Genomic DNA, 19,695 nt, shown 5'->3' on the forward strand with positions numbered 1-19,695 from the left:
ATACCATCTCCCAATTTTGTTTTCTTTCACAATGTGCTGTTGAAAAGGACAACAAATGGTCCTCCCCATTTAGGTTTAACATTGCTTTTTTGCAAGACTCAAAATTCATGGATTCCCTTGGGAGAGCTTGGTGCAAGGTGTGAGACCCTCTCATTGTACCAGAGTTTAGATAGTTGCATTGTATGGAGGCCATAACCAAGGTTGTGAAAAACATGGGAGAGTACAAGCTATAGTTAGAAGGAAAACCTGGGTGTGCTATAGCCTCTAACACAAGCTCATGGGAGCAAATTGAGCAAATATTTAGGATGTTTAAATGGTCTCATGATAAGAAAAACATTATGTGTCTAAAATCTTGGCCATCTCAATTACTAATAAGTTAGATGGTGGGTTCCCCTTGGGATCTTTGCATGAGAAGTCATGTCATCTATGCCTTGGATTTTTGAAAAGGATTCATACCCTGCAACCATGGGCTAAGTTAGTGAGGTATTAGCTTGCTAAGAGAAATACAAAAGGTGGAAAATGGCCCAATGCTTGTTGGTTCCATTTGCTTGGAAATGGGATTTTGTTGGGATCAAGCACTCCTAGGTAGCCCAAGGCCTTGTCAAAGCATGGAGGAACATCTTGAATGATAGTTAATGGCCTCATAAGATGAGCAATCTGTCATAATCAAGCGCTCCTATGTAGCCCAAGGCCTTGTCAAAAGCATGGAACAACATCCTAGATGATGGTCAATGGTCTCCTAAGATTAGCAACAATGGTGATACTTCTCTTTGTTTGAGCATTTTGTTCTTCTTGTATACCTACGACCCCTTAACTCCTCTTGTCAACAAAAATGCTAGGCTATATAAGGATATACCTTAATGATTTAAAAACCTGGCTTACTATTTGGGATATGGAAGCATCCTCTTTTAGGGACCTCGTGTGGATCACTAGAAGTTTGGCCTAAGTGAAAAAAGAAAATTGAATGGATTTCTAGAGTTGCTAGCATTGAGTAGGATTAAACAACTATGGCCCCCTTTCTTCTATCGTAGAATTATCCATATGGTAAAGATCCTAATATCCCCTAGTGGGAAAAGAAAATGGTAGTGTTAGAAGTGTGGGGATCTCAACATTGAGTTAGATAGGCCTAGAAGGCCACCCTATCAACCAAATTCAATACCTTTGTTTGGTGTCTTACCATGCATAAGCTCCCTAATGAGCTCTCAGAATTCTTAAATACCTCCCTTCACTATCTGTTGTGTAAAAAATAGGAAGAGATGATGGTCCATCTTTTTTGGGAGTGCATACAAGGTAGACTTGTATGGAAGAAGATTAAACTTTGGCTGAAGGCTACTTGTCTAAAAGATGTTGTGTGCATGAAAATGGTCCTTTGTGGTGACAAGAGTGGGTTCAATGCATAGATGGTGAGACTCATCAATTCACTCAAAAGTTGGCAACCTTAAGATTCATTTAGAAATCTAGAAACAATAATCTAACTTCCTAGCCCAGATAGCATCTTGAAAATAAAGCAAATATGAAAATTCAAGGCCTTGCATGAAAAGTCAAGTATTCTCACTAGATGTTTTAGACTTTTTTGTAAAAAGTTAAGACAAATGCAGTGCTTAGGCATAGCCATGATGCATTCTTTTTTACTTCGATATCGTAATGAATATGCCATTCGCATTTAAAAAACTCATAAAAACCCACTTGATATTCAAACATATACCTAGCGTTTGCATGTGCACACACATTTAATTTTTAGAGTAAATGTTAATCAATTTGGGCAAACTATTTACTACTAAATATAATGGTAGTGTTAAACCTTAAAACACTTTACATACAACAAATTTTATAACAAAACTTTAAATTTAAATAAATAAATCTCTATATTTAATTTGATTAAATTGTTTAAAACTTGTATTCCAAGGTATCATTTATTGCTTGATTATATATCATGCTCAAAGTGCCAACGGGGTTGTGGCATAATGGTGAGTATGGGTTGCATTCATTATTGGGATATGTGAGTACAAAACTTACATCTCGCTTCCCCCATGGTACATCATTTCACATCTAAAATGGGGCAAGTTGTTTATATGCTAATAGCCAAGTTATTTAGAGTTGCATCATGTCCGAGTCTATTGAGCATGTAGTGACTAAAGTAAAGGTATCACAGGCACACTCTTCAAACACTACCAACTAGGAGAGAGGCTATGTGTGCAACCATTTTGAGAGAGAGAGAGAGAGAGAGAGAGAGAGAGAGAGAGAGAGAGAGAGAGAGAGAATGCAAAACCTACCAATAAATGACCGCCATGTCATTTTAACTCTAGCTAACTACCTCATAGAGTGCCCCTATTTTTGGAGGTAGAATCAACTCCAAAAGTTATGAGACAAAAGTTAAGTGGGATTAAGTAAAGCATTGTAGTAGCTCTTAATCTAGCGTTATGTGCGATTAAGTAAACCATGTATCTAATATTAAACTTAACTACAAGTAATAGAATTTGCCAAGACATTGTACTGGCTCTTAATGTAGCATCGAGTCTCTCTTTGAGTCTTTGGAACGATAGGATAAGAGAGAGAGAGAGAGAGGTCTCTCTGAATCCGGGACACCCGTCAAACCGATAAACATTGTATCAAAGCGTGTAACCATATGCCTACGACTACGAAGGAAGTCGCACTGTTATGATTCCTATTCCTATGCTGTACGACCATCGTGGCGATGGAAGCTGTATCCTGTTCCAACAATCTCACAGGCCTGGTTTCGAATCTCTCTCCTCGCGAGGCTCCAGGGAAAGGCCGCCTTCATCGTCATCGTCATCGTCATCATGATCGTTACCGTCATCTCCATGTCAACTTGAGCTTAAGAGCAGACAACTCCTCCGTCGGCCACAGAGCCCTCCATCAAGCTGCCACTGTGCCGACAACTGTACGTAGCTCTTCTCTCTATCTTAGATTGATTCCATGCGTGGTGCAGCATCATGGTTCTGGCATTTTTTGATCTCAGAAATTTCTTGAATTGGAGACGTAAGAATTCAAAATTTTGTGATTGATGTGATCCATTAAAGTATTTTGATCTGGTTCCATGTAGAGTGCAGCATCATGGTTGTGGCATTGTTTGGCACAATTTTTTGTGATGCTAATTCCTCGCATGCAATTATGCATGCACATAGTGTCACACATTACGGTGGTCACATAAAAAAGCATTTGCATTATCCTTGTGCCACGATAACAATTCTATTTTGCATTTGAAATTATCTATTGGGCTCAAAATAATCCATGCCTTTCAAAGTTAAGACCTGTTTCGTGGTTTTGACTCAAAAATGCTTTGAGTCACCTTTGCACAGTAAGAAAAAGGAAATTCTGCCCAAAGTTATAGTTAATTGTGGAAGTCTTAAACCGCAGGAGGAGTTATGAGATACCTCAAAAGTGTGAAGCTTGATGGTTGAACCTAACTCTAACTTGCCATTGAGCAACCTGGGAGCTGCATGAACTATTGTTGAACATCAACTCGAAAAGAAGGCTTGGAGGCGGATTCATGAGTCATGATCACCTACATCCATTACTGGTTCCACCTTTTGGCACATTTATGTGTAGCCCCTCTACCAAGTCCCATATCATTCCCCATTACCTCCCCCACCTGATCTGAGATCCACCACTTTGGCACCACTCATGAGTCACATGTAACATTGTATACAAAACTACTAGGAGGCTGTACCATGGGAGATCTACAGACCCTTCAGGGATTTGAGGGGAGCACTTCTTTTATGTCTCTACCGTTATAGTCTTAGTAGTCACATCATAATCATTAGGCACATTAGGTGGAGACAATGGCACCTCTTAGATCTGCCCATGGCCTCTCTAGATCTGCCCTCTCTGTCCAGCATGCCACATGGCTCTAGCCTTCCCATCAGTGGGCATCACTCTTTTCCTGCGCTTTGGGCCATTTACTGGCTGGGCACCACATTTCTGGGCAGGCAGACATCCTGCAGGCCAGGTCAACAGCATTAATGGTTTTAGGCTCTTTCTGTAAATAGGGTTGCCCCCTTTGTGCCACAATTGTCACATCATCATCCCCCTCTTCACCCTTGGTCGGGATCATCCTCTTTGTCTGCTGTTCGGAGGTTTCTTTGTAAGGCACTAAGTCCTAGAAGAAGATGCGACGCTGCACACTTGAACGGCCATGATCCACCATGATCTTGTTGGTGATCACCTTGATGTGCAACCATAATCACAAATGCGGCTACAAGTTGCCTTGAATCCTGGGTTTTTAAATGGAGCAGGCAACACATGAAAATTAAAGCAAACTGTTTTGAAAGAAAATTGTTGACTCCCTTTTTAATCTTTTGCCACATCATTCATAATTTAATGGCCCAACTTGAGAAAAATGTGAACAAACAGTCAACTGGAAATGAGAGCCAAAAAAGACCAATTGTTGCCCATGACTGCCGTGACTTGCAATGCTATGATTTGTTGTTGCACAAGTAATCGTGTTGCTCATCCTAGCATTGCCTGCCATATGGTTGTCTTGCCACATCATTGTGTCCTGCTCATGATCATTTGAACCTGGGCACCTAGTGTATTAGATTCTCCCCCATTAGAATTGCAGTTGTTTCTTGCCTCCTGAGGCAAAGGTAAGGAGTGATAGCCAAACTGAGACTCATCTAACCATAGTGCCTCATCAATGGGTTAACCCATAAACTTAAGCAAATATTGCAATTTCTTACTTTGTGTCCCCTTCTTGTATTCATGAAGCAACACTTGTTCTAGCACCAACAAATCTTGAATCCCATCAGCATCCACTAACTCAAGTCCCTCTTGATGTGATATTGTTGTAGGAGTACATGTTAGAAGTGGTCATATCACAGGTTCATGGTAACCTAATTTATAGGCACTCTCTTTATTCTTTATTTGGTATTTGGCCAATCTATTTTGTGGTAGGATAACTCCTTTATTTTTGTCTATAAAAGGAGGGAGTGTGGCCACAGTCCAAGTTAACACATGTACTTGGCACTTGTTGATTCTTGGTGTGGAGAGAGGGAGCTTGTGGAGTGTGTGAGTTGGCGCTCAACCATTGTACTCTTGTCATAGCAGATTCCTATTCCTGGTTACATCTTGCACATTGTTTCTTTCATTATTTCGTTGCATGTTTTGCTCTTCTAACATTGTATCAAATGATTAAGGTTTTTTGAATGAGATATGCTTATGATTGTTGGTGTTTTTTGTGCGTGCCGTCATCGGTTGATTGCATGTGACGTGCTCTAATTGCGGTTTGCTTTGCATGGCAGATCTATTGTTTGGTGATTGGCCATATGCATTGTCATGTATTCAATGGTGGTGGTGGTGGTGGCTACGTTTGTGTTTTCACCTTGGTAGTCAACTTGTGCTATTTGCATTTCATGGTCGTTTGTGACCTTCAGTGACTTGTGCTGACTTGTTACCGTGTTTGATTTGTGTCTTTCAGTGACTTGTGCTGACTTGTTTTCCATGTAGATGTCGAGTATCTATTGGTTGTTGTGTCATGACACATTGGCTTGGTGATATGCCTCGTAGCTGCTGCCATGTCTTGTGTGCCCTACCTTTATGGGTTGATATTTATTGATCTACTTGTTGGCTAACGTGCACTGACTACTTGTGTTTAACATGCGATTAACAATCATGTTGACGCGCAGACCTTGGTGTCATCGTTGACCATCTCAATGCTATTCTGACTTGTTGGCTGCCTACGTGTCCTCATCGATTTGTTGCACTAACTTGTAGCTTGATGTCAGGCTTTGGTGTTGTTTGACTTCTATTATAAGTATCTACTTTGGAAAAGTCTTTGATAATTATTCTTATGCTCTTTAGGTGATGAATATCTTATTGTGGGTGTTTATATGTGTTGAATACTTTTTTGTTTTGTTTTGTGTATGTATGATCACTTGTTCAAGCTTAAGTCCTTGTTGGCTATTTAGACTCCCTTGCTACTCTCTCTAAGCCGTAGTAATATGTGTACTTTTCGTTTCTCATTTCACTTCATCACGATCGTATAGGTTTTTTATTGCAAGATTCATTGTCCTAACACATTTAATGAAGATGTGGTTGAGTATTCTTGTTCTTGCCAATACTTTTTAGCGAAGGTGTCGGATTGCTCTAACATTAGGAGGAATCTTTGCTTCGATCATGATGTGGCAAAGTGATGGTCATGCATGTGAAGGTGAAGAGAAGGAATGGTGTGGCATTGTGTCACATTTGCAATGAAGGAATATATGGAAGAGATCATGGTCATGCTTGGTGAGATACGAGACCGCATACATGTCTACATCAGTTTGGTTCACTTGGGGCCTATCAATGGTTTGGGTGGATGGTTCTTCTTGGTTCTACTGATGCTGCATGGCCTCACATACCCCCAGCTAGAAGGGGCAAGTGCGAGGGTGGAAAGAGGGCATGTTGATGCCCTCTCGTTATTGGTGGATTTCGTGTGTGTCATCAATTTCACATCTTCTAGCGATGGAAACCTTGGATTGATGTGTCTAGCGCCAAAGGGACGAGTAACATGATGTGTTCATATGGTCTTGCATGAGGGGACCTGAAGGGCATGCATATACTCTCATGGAGAAATCTTAGTATCATGGTGAGCTATCCATGGAGCTTGTGTGACCATAGGAGGTGCAAGGTGGCTAGCTTGACTACTTTGCTTTCAAAGAGGGATTATGGCATTTGGACTTCTTCAGGGTGCTTTCTTATTGAGGCCTTGTGCTCCTCTGTAGCTTTGGTGTGAACGCTTCCTTATTCATTGGCACTTGAACACACACAGAGAGAGAGAGAGAGAGAGAGAGAGAGAGAGAGAGAGTGTGCATTGACTAAAGAAGAATGCTAAATACATTAATGAGTCTAATCAGTTCTTGCACACAGCCCTAAGCATTAGTGAGGACACTAGATCAGGCTGAGATGATGATGGCAGCACTAAAGTTGGAGAATGTGTTGGAAATAAAAGCCCACGTGCCATTTAAATGTGCTCGGGTGTGAACACACCCTTAGCACTTGTACTTTCATATATATATATCTATCTAAAAACCTGAAGTGGTACACTCGTCATTGTACCCACAAATCGCGCTCACTCGACTACTTTGCTCTCTCTCACTCTCACTCTCACTCTCTGCTGCTAGCAAGGATTGCTGGTCTTGATCCTCGCGCTCCCCATCACTACAAACTGGTGTTAGAGCATAGGTTTCGTGAGCTTCCCGAGACCACGGCACAAGCTGCTCGAGCCACAAGGCTCGTTCAGCACAGGTGCTGCTGAAGACTAACAGGCGGGCGACAGGGTAGTAGTCAAGTGATCAACACGTGTGTGGCAGTGGTGCAACAGGCTGGGCGAGCAGGCAATGGCCTGATGCGTAGGGTGACAACCAGTCGAGCAGGGAGCAGGCGTGCAGCATCGTGTGACTGACAGGGTGTTGACCAGCGTGGCAGTGTGGCGACTAACGAACAACGTCTACAACGGCAGCCAGGCGTGCGACGGACGGGACAAGCGAGATGTGCCACGGATGGGACCAGTGGGGCTCACGGGCGAACGACTGACGGGTCAATGGACCCATCATCCATTTTTTTTTCTTCTTTCAAATTTTCTGAAATTCCTCTCCCTCTAACCAAAGGTTCGCGTGCACAAGCACAAAAGGTCAGATTTGTGCAATCTTGGCCCAGAATTTTGGGGCTTCTCTAGACTGAGTACTGTTCATGCAAAATTGAGGCATCTGTGTCAGAAATTGCAGATATTGTGCACATTTGAATTGGGGATTTTGCCAAAATTATTGAAATTTTGCTAATCTAAGCGAAATTTCTCAACATTGAACCCATGAAATTTGGGGCTTTTATTGTATTGGTGAAATTCTGTTCAGCTGAGTCAGCTTGGCTGACATTGGTGCACATTTGGACCCGAAAAATTTGGGGCTTTTGCAAAATTTTGTAAAATTTTTCTAATTTTGCCCGGTTTATGCTTTCATTAATGCAATGGGACAGATTGGTCAGTGAAATTCTGGGGTTTTGCTGAAATTGCTATATTTTGGCAAAGTTGGCCTATTCTATGCATGCTAGAGACAGTTCAGATGTATGGTTAATGCTTTGAGCACAAAAATTTTGGAGCTTTTGACAGTGCGTGTCAAATTTTATGCCCGTGGGTACATGTACAACAAAAATTGTAGCTAAAATTTGGGAATTCTCATGTAATGTGATGTATTTGCCCTTGGAACAATTGTAATCAGTTGTGGAATGCTGTAGCACATGGTTTGGTGCTTCTGAGAATCTACTTACAAATCTTAAATTTCTGCTTCTACATGGTTATTTATTGTTGGTTGGTACTTGTTTGTACCTTGGTCACTTGTGTGACAGTTTGGGCCTGCATTTGCTAAAATTTTTGGCCACATTTGGGCTGAAAATCATAGCTGGCGGCAGTAATCTCATGCACATAAAGAAGCTTGAAAGAGCGCATAACTTTGCAGTCTGGCAAAAACAGTGCTACAATTTCCTGTTGCAAAAGAAGCAGGCAAAGCTGATTAAGACCAAAGGGGCAAAGCCCGCGGACATGGAACAGGAAGATTGGGATGAGTTAAATGAGCTTGCACGCTCAACCATCGAGCTATCGATTTGTGATGCCTTGTTGTTTAACATTGAAGGTTTGGATTTTGCATATGCTATTTGGACTCGACTGGAAAAACTATGTGTACAGCAGAGTGCCGCAAGCAAAGTATATTGCTTGAAAAGCCTTATGGATTTGCGTATGAAAGAGGGTACACTAGTACAGCAATGTCTACTCACTTGAGTGAGTTTAACTCCATTTTCAGCCAGTTGGTTGCCTTGAAGTTCTTGATTGATGAAGAATTTAAGGCTACGTTCTTGCTTTGCACTCTTCTAGAGAGTTGGGATACATTCAGGACTGCTATGAGCAATTCTAATGCGATTCTTTTGTATGCTGATGTAGAGAATGCTCTACTTATGGAAGAAATGAATCGGCAGAACAGTGCATCCAGTAAGTCTTCCAGTACTTTGCATACTAGGGGCAGATCACATCAGAAAGGCAAATCTAATAGCAAGGGACGCAGTAAATCACGTGGCAAAGATGTTGAATGTCATCATTGTGGCAAGAAGGGTCATTTTAAATGTGACTGCTACAAATGGAAGAAAGAGAAAGGAAAGGGCAAGAAGACAGATGATAGCAAGCAAGAGAAGAAAGAAAGTCAACCTAAGAAGAGCACTGTCAAAATTGAAGAGGTGAATGTAGTCACTCATGACAGTGACAGTGGGAATGACGTACTCTTTGTCTCTTCACACTCTGGTGCACATGCTTTACTTGTAGATGCATACGTGTATTCTCGATTTAGGTGTTTCCTTTCATGTCACCCCTCATCGTGAGTGGTTCTCTAACTATACAGGGGGTCGACATGTTGTCCCCATCTTGGGGGCAACTATGCATGTGACAGTGCAGGTATTGGCAGTGTGCAGTTGTAGTTTCAGTATGGTTTTGTCTTTACACTTCAGCATGTACGGCATGTATCTCAGCTCAAGTAGAGCTTGATTAGCACTAGGGAGCTAGATGACGATGGATTTCATACCACCTTCGATGATGGGAAATGGAAAATCTGTAAGGGATCTAGAGTGATTACCAAAGGTTGTAAAAGTGATACCTTGTATCCTCTCCATGTATCTAGTGTGAGTGATCATGTTGTTGCCATAACCAAGCATCCAAGTGTTTCTTTGTGGCATGGCCGGTTGGGACACATGAGTCAAACTAGAATGAAAGTGCTCTCTTGTTTGGGTTACTTGCCTTGTCTTCGTTATGTTGATTTTGAGCATTGTGATCATTGTATTTATGGTAAACATGCACAAACATCTCATAAAAAGTCTCTTTCGCTGAAATATTCTCCTCTAGAATTAGTACATTCCAATGTATATCAAATGCTAGGATTATCTGTAGGGGAGAAAAAATATTGTCATCTTTGTCGATGATGCTACACGGAAGGTATGGGTTTATCCTATTCGCAGCAAGGATGAAGTGCTTGACAAGTTTAAAAAATTCTTGGCATTGGTTGAAAATGAGACTGATAAGACACTCAAGTGTTTTTGCTTTGACAATGGTGGGGAATACGTGTCCAAGGCTTTTTAGGCATTTTTTGACAGCAAAGGGATAAAGAGGGAGCTCACTGCCCCTCAGAATCCACCCCAAAATGGCATTGCGGAGCGTATGAATCGGACCGTACAGGATAAGGTCTGTACAATGCTGTCTCATGTTGCATTACCCCATGGTTTTTGGGCAGAGGCTGTAATGACAGCTGTACACTTGATAAATCGGTCACCAAATAGGTCTTTGGGGAGGGGAGTTCCCCAAGAAGCATGGTCGGGCAAGCCACCTTCATATGCTCACTTGAAAGTGTTTGGCTACGAGGCTTTTGTGCACATTCGTAAAGAAAAACGCAGCAAACTTGAGCCAATGTTTTGTAAATGCATTTTCCTAAGATATGGTGACGAGGGTGAAATGGGGTATAGATTATGGGATCCCGAGAAAAGGAAAGTAGTACGCAGCAATGATGTTATCTTCCGGGAAGATTGCATGCATAAACAGCCTGAAAAGATTGAGAAGGTTTGTAGGGTTGTATTTCGGGAATAAATACATTTTGGACAGCAAAATGTGCCCGCTATATAGCAGCAAATACCTACTGTAAATGAACTTGCAAATGCAGAAAATAATACTGAAAATGATCAGCCAGCTATTGCCCATGATAATGAGCCACTAGGAACAGTCAAGATAGAAAGCTGTTAATGCTGATTTGTAGGCTGAAATGCCAGGACAGCAAGCTAAAAATTCTCAATAGCCAGCAAACAATGATCATTAGGTTAGGAGATCGTCTAGGGCTACTAGACAACCTGATAGATTCATTCATGGTGCAAATAATGTGGCTGATTATGTCATGTTGAGACTGTGGTGAACCATCTTGCTTTAAGGAAGCAATGGACAGATAGGACAACAAGAAATGGTATAAAGCCATGCTGTCAGAAATGGAATCTCTTGAGAAAATTGGCACTTGGGACTTGGTGCAGTTGCCTAAAGGGTAGAAAACACTTCCATGCAAATGGATTTATAAGATGAAGGCCACTTTTGGTTCCTCACCAAAGTACAAAGCAAGATTGGTTGCGAAGGGGTACAAGCAGGAATATGAAATTGACTTTGATGAGATCTTCTCTCCTGTAGTCAAGATGACGACATTGAAAACCATTTTGGGTTTGGTTGCAGCTGAAGATATGGAGCTCATATAGATGGATGTAAAGATTGCATTCTTACATGGTGATCTGCATGAAAACATATATATGCATCAACCTGAAGGGTTTGTGAAAAACAGAAAAGAGAAGATGGTATGTAAACTCAAAAGGAGTTTGTATGGGCTGAAACAAACACCAAGAGAATGGTATCATAAGTTTGATACATTTATGCAATCTCAAGGTTTCCATAGAAGTCAAGTGGATCACTACTTGTACACCAAGAAGGCAGCAAATGGCAGCCTGATTATCTTGGTTCTGTATGTTGATGACATGCTGATTGTTGGCAGGGATACTTATGCCTTGGATTCATTGAAGCAAAGTCTTCATGGCAGCTTTGACATGAAGGATCTTGGTGATGCAAATCACATTCTTGGCATGCAAAATACTCAGAGATAGATCAAAAGGATTACTCTATCTAGTTTAGCAAGAGTATATCTCCAAGGTTTTGCAGCGTTTCAATATGGAGGGAGGGAAAACAATTGGGGTTTCATTGGCTCCATATGTGAAACTCAATGCAGAGGACAGCCCTATATTTGATGATGAGATGGCTGAAATGGCCAAGATACCATATGCTTCAGCTGTTGGCAGTTTGATGTATGCTATGGTTGCTACATATCTTGACATTGCCTTTGTAGTCGGAGTGGTTAGTAGATACATGGAAAGCCTTGGTAAAAAGCATTGGGAAGTAGTGAAAGGTATTATGAGATACCTTAAAGGCACAGAGGAGTTGTGCATCTGCTTTGGAAAGCAGAAGGCATCTGTTGTTGGCTTTACGGATGCATACTATGCTGGTCATGCGGATTGCAGAAAGTCCACTTGTGGGTATGTGTTTATTTTCACAAGAGGAGCAATCTCTTGGATCTTCAGGCTACAAAAGTGTGTTGCATTGTCTACTACAGAGGTAGAGTATGTGGCTGCCACTGAGGCATGCAAGGAGGCTTTATGGCTTTCACGTCTGGTGGGAGAGCTTGACATTACAGAGTTACTTGTTCTCCATTGTGATAGTCAGAGTGCTATTATGCTAGCACGGAATCCCGTCTTTCATGCAAAGACGAAGCACATAGAGGTGAAGTACTACTTCATTAGAGATGTACTTGACAGCAAGAGCTTGTCAAAGTGCATATAGATGATAATCCTGTAGACCTTTTTACGAAGGGTCTTCGAGCAGAGTTGTTTGCTCATTGCCGACAGATGACAGGAGTTGGATAGATATATGTATTTCAACTTTGTACATAGACTTAGCTGATTCTTTTCTCCTCTTAAGGCACATTGCCTTTAGGTGAGAGGTTGTTGGAAATAAAGGCCCACGTGCCATTTAAATGTGCTCGGGTGTGAACATACCCTTAGCACTTGTACTTTCATCTATATATATATATATATATATATATATATAGATATATATATATATATATCTAAAAACCTAAAGTGGTACACTCGTCATTGTACCCACAAATCGTGCTCACTCGACTACTTTGCTCTCTCTCACTCTCACTCTCTATTGCTAGCAAGGACTACTGGTCTTGATCCTTGCGCTCCCCATCACTACAGAGTGTCAGAGACGGAGAGTGTAAAGCTTGCAAAAGACAAGTGATCTGCCAAGTGAGGGAGGGCTGTTGTATATAGCCAACTCCCACTAAAACTGGTGGATTGTAGAAATATACCCTAAATCTGGCCAACTGCTCTTGTGCAGTCCGATTGCAATAAATGCGCAGTGTGCTGATGTGGCAGCCCACACGTGTGACACAAAAAATAGCAGGCACTGTCACAAACCTAGACAACCTAGGAAATGTACACTAATATGTGCAAACACCAAGAAAAGACAAGAAATGCACCCAAAACTACAAGAGCTCCCTTGTCTATGTGAGTCTCTGAGAGGAGCTCACAACTAGAAGATGATAGACTGACATGACTAAAATAGGTAGGTTATCATCCCCTCTCAGATCTTGAGAGTGTCTGAAGACCCAACAACCTCATGTGATGAAGCAGAGAAGCCTTGGGCAAAGGCTTCGTGAAGAGATTAGCCACATTGTCCTCTGTGGGATAGTAGGCCACCGCCGGCTCGGAATCCACGATGTGCTCTCAAACATAGTGATACTAAATACAATGTGCTTCATGCGAGCATGAAACATTGGGTTCCTTGCCAAAGCTAGAGCACTTTGGTTGTCCATCTGTAGCTCCATAGGTCCTGTTTGTGGAAAGCCAGTCTCTGCCAACATATGATGGAGCCAAACTACCTCCATAGTGGTCGAATATAAGGCATGATACTCGGCCTTTGTAGAAAAAAGGGCCACAATAGGTTGCTCTTGAGCTAACACACGCTTTATAGCTGATTAGCATTTTTAAACCACCCAAAACACGCTTAATTAATGAAAGACACAAATTTGGTGCGTGGTTTGAGAGAGTTTCATTGGTCCCCCAAAACCCTAATTTTTTGGGACATCCTTCAATATCTAATATACGGGCTGCCCACCATTTAGCCTCATTCTTTTGTGCATGTTTCTTACTTTACCATGCAAATTTCAGCCATCAGGCACCTATCGTCTGCTATCCAACCATCACCGACTACAACCCATCACTATCCAACCCTAGGCAGCCCATTTTCAGCCATCGCCTTGCTGTTTGGAGATCTCCATTTGCTTTTTCATCATAGCACCTGATCAGCTTGCGTTTTCAGCATGTAGTGCCAGGCAACATGCTGCTGCCATCTCTCCCACTAGGCGATTGCTGTAGTACGTGTGTTTTTGCTGTTCAGTAGGCCATCTACATCAGCAAACACCTCTCTTGTTGTTGCCTTAGTTCCTTGACACTCTGGTGATCAGCATTTAGTGTTTCCCGCACTCAACACTATGATTGGTGGTTATGCACTTGGGATCCGTCTCTGGTGGACGTCACTCTCTAACAGTACATTGCTTTGCCCTTGGGCATTTTGTACACTCTTACATTCATTTACAGCATTCATTCACTTTAGAGTTTCTTCTCTTCGTATTTGAGTTTTGCGTTTTGTGTTTAGGGTTTGAGTTTTGCTCGTCTTTGTTTGAGTCTTTGTGTTTCAATCTTGGTCATATATGCTGTGTTTCCTCGGTACAAACCCTAGTATATCTTCACATGGTATTAGAGCCGGTGCTCTCTCTAAAGAGTAGCTTGTGGTGATTGTGGAGGCTAGTCTTTGTGCGAGAATCACACATGACTCGATTCTGACTCATAATGTCTTTGGCATCTTGTTCTTGGGATCCTATGATGCCCTATCAAGTTTCTCCATCATTGGAGGCTCTGAGAAGGCATTATGATCTCGAGGTGGAGGTAGACACACCTTCACCTATACCATCTTCTTCTTCTCGTTTTGGTTATTCTGCAAATAAAGAGATTGAGGAGTACTTGCACATCACGTATAGTTCAGTTTACACTCCTCCAATGAGTGCTACTACTCTGCCTGGACCAATTGGTGAGACTGGCCATCTCTCTGATCTTGGAGGGACCATGACATTCGGCGCGTTTGGCGATCCATCTCCTTTATTTGAGCTAGACCTTGTGTCAGGTTTATATAATCCTTTTGAGTCATATGAGCCAAAACCCTAATTTATTTCTCCTTTTGGTGTGTAGGAGTTAGATGGTTTTCAGTATGTTAACTTTAACAGAGGCGGCTCTTGAAGTAGATATACTTTATGAGGGATGTCTCTACGATCTGTTTCATTTGAGCAGGTAAACCACACTTCTTAACTCCCTCCCATCCCACCACTATCTTCTCCACATTTTGATCTACTTACATCTTCATTCCAAAATCTTGGATTACATTCCACTTCCTCTCAAAGCTCAACAAAGAAGTAGTGTCATTTGTTAAAGGTAGAAGGGAAGTCAGTGGAGAGGGTGGGGAGGGAGGAGGAGGGGGAGGAACCGAAGACGAAGGAGGGGTGCTAAGAGGCAATCTAGAAGGAAATAGAGGAATTGAAGGTGGGGGAGAGTTAGTCCATGATGAAGAATCACGTGCAACAATAGAACCATCTATAGGATCCTTGGAGGTTGTAGCCTCGTCAAAGATTGCATCCTTGCTCACCTCAATCTTCCGTGTCTTCGGGTTGTAGAGTTGATATCCCTTTGTGGTAGTGCTTTATCCCATGAAGATGAGCTTCTGTGACTTCCAACCGAGCTTTGTCTTCCTCTTCTTCTTGTCCACATGGACAAATGCATTACACCCAAATATGCGAAAATGAGACACGGAAGGCTTTTTCCCAAAGAAAGCTTGATATGGAGTCATGTCCTGTAAGGTAGAAGTCGAAGATCGCGGATGTGAACTGTTGTAACCACTGTCTCACCCAAAAGGGAATGAGTAAGACCCTTATGCTTCAATATAGGTTCGGACCATCTCCAATATGGTCAGATTCGCAAGCTCCACCACAATGTTCTCCGATGGTGTGTTTGGATGAGAATATTCCACTCGAATGTTGTGATTCCTCCAAAACTGAGAAAAGAGGTGAAAAGTAAATTTTCTACTATGATTTGCTCATATGCCATAGACTTTGGAAGTAGTCTGCGTTTGTGCAAATACCTTCCACTCGCAAAATTGGGAGTACTCTAGAAAATAAGGCCACACATAGCGACTGAAGTCGTCTACAATCAACATTTGATACTTGGTCTTCCCAAGGGAGGTTGTGTCCATAGATTCTCAAAGATCGGTGTGCACCAACTCCTGTAGTGTAGAAGCTCTCCTAGTGGCAATTTGTGGATGTGGTGACCTATGCCACTTGCCCCTTGAGCAGCTAGGGCACAAAATGTGAATAGGAGGAAAATCAGGAAGTCCCTCCACCATCTTCTTCCAAAAAGCCTACTGTATTGCATCAATGTTTAGATGACCATAGCGAGCATGCCAAAGCAACCTAAGCTTGTGGAAAGACGTCACGGCCAAGGCTGTGAGTGTATAAAGCCCACCCTCTTGCGTACCTATCCAAAGAACTGCACCTGTAGAGACATCCTCCACGGCAACTGCATTGTGTGTAAAGACAACTGGGGTACCTAACTGTGTAAAGCCATGAATAGACAATAGGTTAAAACCCAAATTGGGTACATAAAGAACCTTGGCGGAAGAAGATTGCCTATCTGGCAATAAAGGAATAGTCCCTACTATTGAAAAACCACTTCTTTAGTTTACACACTTCAATCAGAGTTTCGCACTGATAGTCCCAAAAAGGGCTAGTGTCTACATTTTTAGCTACTTTTTTAGTGGTCGCCCACAGAGTGATGCACCACCCTAGACAAGTTATGCCTATAAATAGGTAGTCACTTCATTCATTCTACACCACTTCAGTCATTCTTCATCCCCTTTTCTTCGTCACTCTGATAGTCTTCCCTCTCCACTCCACTGTTGCCCATAGGAGGACATTGCAGTTCGTGGTCACCCTTCCCCTTCTCCTTTAGTCGTTGCGTTCTCGTTATCTTTCAGGCTGCATTTTGAGGCTCCACCCTATTAGCATCATCATTAGATTGATGGTGACTTCAATCTTCTACTTGGCCACATTATCTACATCTTGGCGTCGGGCTATAGGCTTGCGTTTGCACTCTTAGCAAATCTCCTCCATCAAACATCACCTCTCATACACATGGCGTGATCTTGGTAGCTATGTTTAGCAGAATTGGTGGTTCTCTAGCCACTGGTGTCATCACACAGACTATTGATGTTTGCATTTTGCAGCTTGTCATCATTCTGTTAGCCTGCTCTTATTTAGTCTCAGTCTGTCATCTCCTGGTTGTGAGCTCCTGTCAGAGTCTGACAGGAGACAGAGGAGCTCTGTCAGTGTGTTTTCAGGCTGCCTTAGTATGTATGCAGCCCTGGGCATTTTACAGCCCAGTTCTGGGCTGTTTTTGGGGTGACTGCCCATTATTTTGGGCAGTCGGACCAGTTCTGGTCAATCGGACCAGAACTGGCCAGTCGGACCAGATCTGGCCAGTCGGACCAGATCTGGCCAGGTCGGCCAGTTTAGCTGGTCGGCCAGTTTTCTGGCTGGGGGCTATTTATAGCTGCCCCCCCAGTCAGTCCAGCATTCACCTCTTTCATGCTCTGCAGGTTCAGCACTGCTCCCTCCGTCTCCGTCTCCGGCATTGGTGCTGCCTCTGCTTCCAGTCTGTCCTGGTTCCCTCACTGACGCTCCGAGCTGCGTGCAGGGACTGTTCTGTCCATTCCAGTGTATTCAGCATTCATCTCAGTCAGTGCAGATTTTCTTCCTTCATTCTCTGCTTCATCTCTCCTCTCCTCTGTGTTCGTGTTCTTCTTTCGCTGCGCACTCTCACATGGTATCATCGCCTGATTGAGAGCACGGAGGACGCGAGAAATACCTTACTGCTGCTGTTCACAGTCCCACAACAGCCAGGCGATTCCTTCAGGAGGCTGCCAACAGGTCTACACCAGCCAGGCGACTGCATCAGAAGGCTGTACAGCCTGCGTTTGCTGTACACAGGGGCTGCCACATCATCCAGTGACGCAGCAACCTTGCGTTTGCTGCCAGGCGACCTCCTCTGCTGCAGGGCGACCCTCCTACAGCCTGCGTTTTGCTGTTTTGCAGGTCGCTTCTACCCTGGCTGCTCCTATCCTGCAGGGCGACCTCTGTCTGGGCAAGTTCCCGGTGCTGGTGGTCTCGATTCTGGTGTTCGCCATCAGATCTATTTGCGTTTTGCAGATCCAGGTGGCTGTAGGCATTTTCTGCCTGCATCTTGGTGGTTGGTGACCACACTGTTGGTCCTATTTCGTCAGCGGCACAATTTTCTTTGGTATTTTGCAGATTGGAAGATGTCTTACCAGTTTTCAGGCTTTGAAGACTCAGAGGATGAGCTTCTTTCTCATCATTCCTCTGAGCGGAGGCGGGACTATCGTGAAGTTCGACAACGGGATGACCCTCCTCGCACTCGTCCTTCTTCAGTCCATGCATCTCAGAGGGTTCCATCTACTGCGAAGGTTTCTTCAGTGAAGACTGCATCTACTGTGCGGATGCCTTCCTTGATTCCCTCTATCCAGGTGCCGATTCTCCCTTCCTTTCCGAAGGAAGACAAGTTGGATGGTTCCAACTATTCCCTATGGTCATGCAAGGTGGCTTGCATCCTTGATACCTTTGATCTGTGGGATCTTGTTTCTTCGCCCATCGACCGACCCCGCGTGGATTCGTCCGATGGCACCTCTATGGACCGTGCAGCCTTATGGGATCGGCTCAACTCTCGAGCCCGTTCCTTTCTTTTTATGAGTCTCCATGATTCTGTTCTTGTACATGTTCACAGGTTAAAGACCGCGGCGGAAGTCTGGACAAAGCTTGCGTCTTTGTATCAGCACAAGACCTTTGCCCACAAGATTTCCCTGGAGAAGAAGTTGCGGATGCTCAGTCTTGATGGTTCTTCTTCCATGAAGGAGCACATCACGAAGATGGAGGATATGCGAGGCGAGCTTGCCTCTCTTGGTCGTCTGATATCGTCTGAGGATATGGCGATGATTCTGTTGACTCAGCTGCCATCACCCCGCTATGATGTCTTCTACACCAGCCTCATCACTACGAGAACCCGTGAGACTCTCCTATGGGAGGAGCTTTTCCCGCTTGTCTTGGAGCATGACGAGCGACTCAAAGAGGTGGGAGCCAGTGGCTCCACCAAGGCATTTACGGCTGCCACAGGTGGTGGCAAGAAGAAGAAACAAAAGAAGGAGAAGTCCAAGGACAAGAAGGAGGAAGATAAGAAGGATGCGAAGGAGAAGAAGCCCAAGTGTCCCCATTGTGGGAAGGGCACTCATCCCGAGGAGAAGTGTTGGCAGAAGTATCCCCATTTGAAGCCTAAGGAGAAGGACTCGAAGGCGGCCCCAGCCACAACAGAATCTGCGTTTGTGCATCTCTTTGTTGAGGAAGACACTGCCCTAGCTTCTACCACTCCGGAGAAGCCTTGGCTCGTCGACAGTGGCGCATCTTCACATATGACCTTCCGTCAGGATTGGCTTCAGGATCTTCGTTCCAGAGGGGGTACAGTCACCATTGGTGACAATTCTACAGTTCCTGTTCATGGAGTGGGGACTTTACCTATGTTTTCCGACAGGCGGTCTTCCTCCGCCAAAGTGCTCTATGTGCCTGATTTGGGTTTTAACCTATTATCTGTGCATGGTCTTACTCAGTTAGGTACCCGCGTTATTTTTACTCAGGATGCAGTCACAGTGGAGGATGCTTCTACAGGTGATGCCCTTTGGACAGGTACACAGGAGGGTGGGCTTTATACGCTCACAGCCTTGGCTGCGCGGACTTCCCATGAGCTTGGGCTACTCTGGCATGCTCAGTATGGTCATTTGAACCTTGATTCTCTTCGCCGGGCTTCTAGGAGGAAGATGGTGGAGGGACTTCCTGATTTCCCTCCTCTTCACACTGTGTGCCCTAGCTGCTTGAGGGGCAAGCAGCACAGGCAGCCTCACCCGCAGGTTGC

At 43.5% G+C, this 19,695-nt stretch overlaps 1 protein-coding gene across 1 annotated transcript in view; it reads left to right on the forward strand.

The window, feature by feature from the left end:
* Window positions 1-2,539: 2,539 nt before the first annotated feature.
* The window catches only part of ABCI13 (non-intrinsic ABC protein 11), a 94,475-nt gene continuing 77,319 nt past the window's right edge, over window positions 2,540-19,695 (forward strand). The window contains exon 1 of the mRNA XM_087667110.1: window positions 2,540-2,902. Within this exon, the coding sequence (XP_087523236.1) occupies window positions 2,696-2,902 (207 nt within the window). The 5' untranslated portion in view covers window positions 2,540-2,695. The remainder of the gene's footprint in view (window positions 2,903-19,695) is intronic.

This window comes from Lygodium microphyllum, chromosome 25 (genome assembly GCF_053477565.2).
Source record: "Lygodium microphyllum isolate KBCC chromosome 25, Lygodium_microphyllum_v1.1.10, whole genome shotgun sequence".
NCBI lineage: Eukaryota > Viridiplantae > Streptophyta > Polypodiopsida > Schizaeales > Lygodiaceae > Lygodium > Lygodium microphyllum.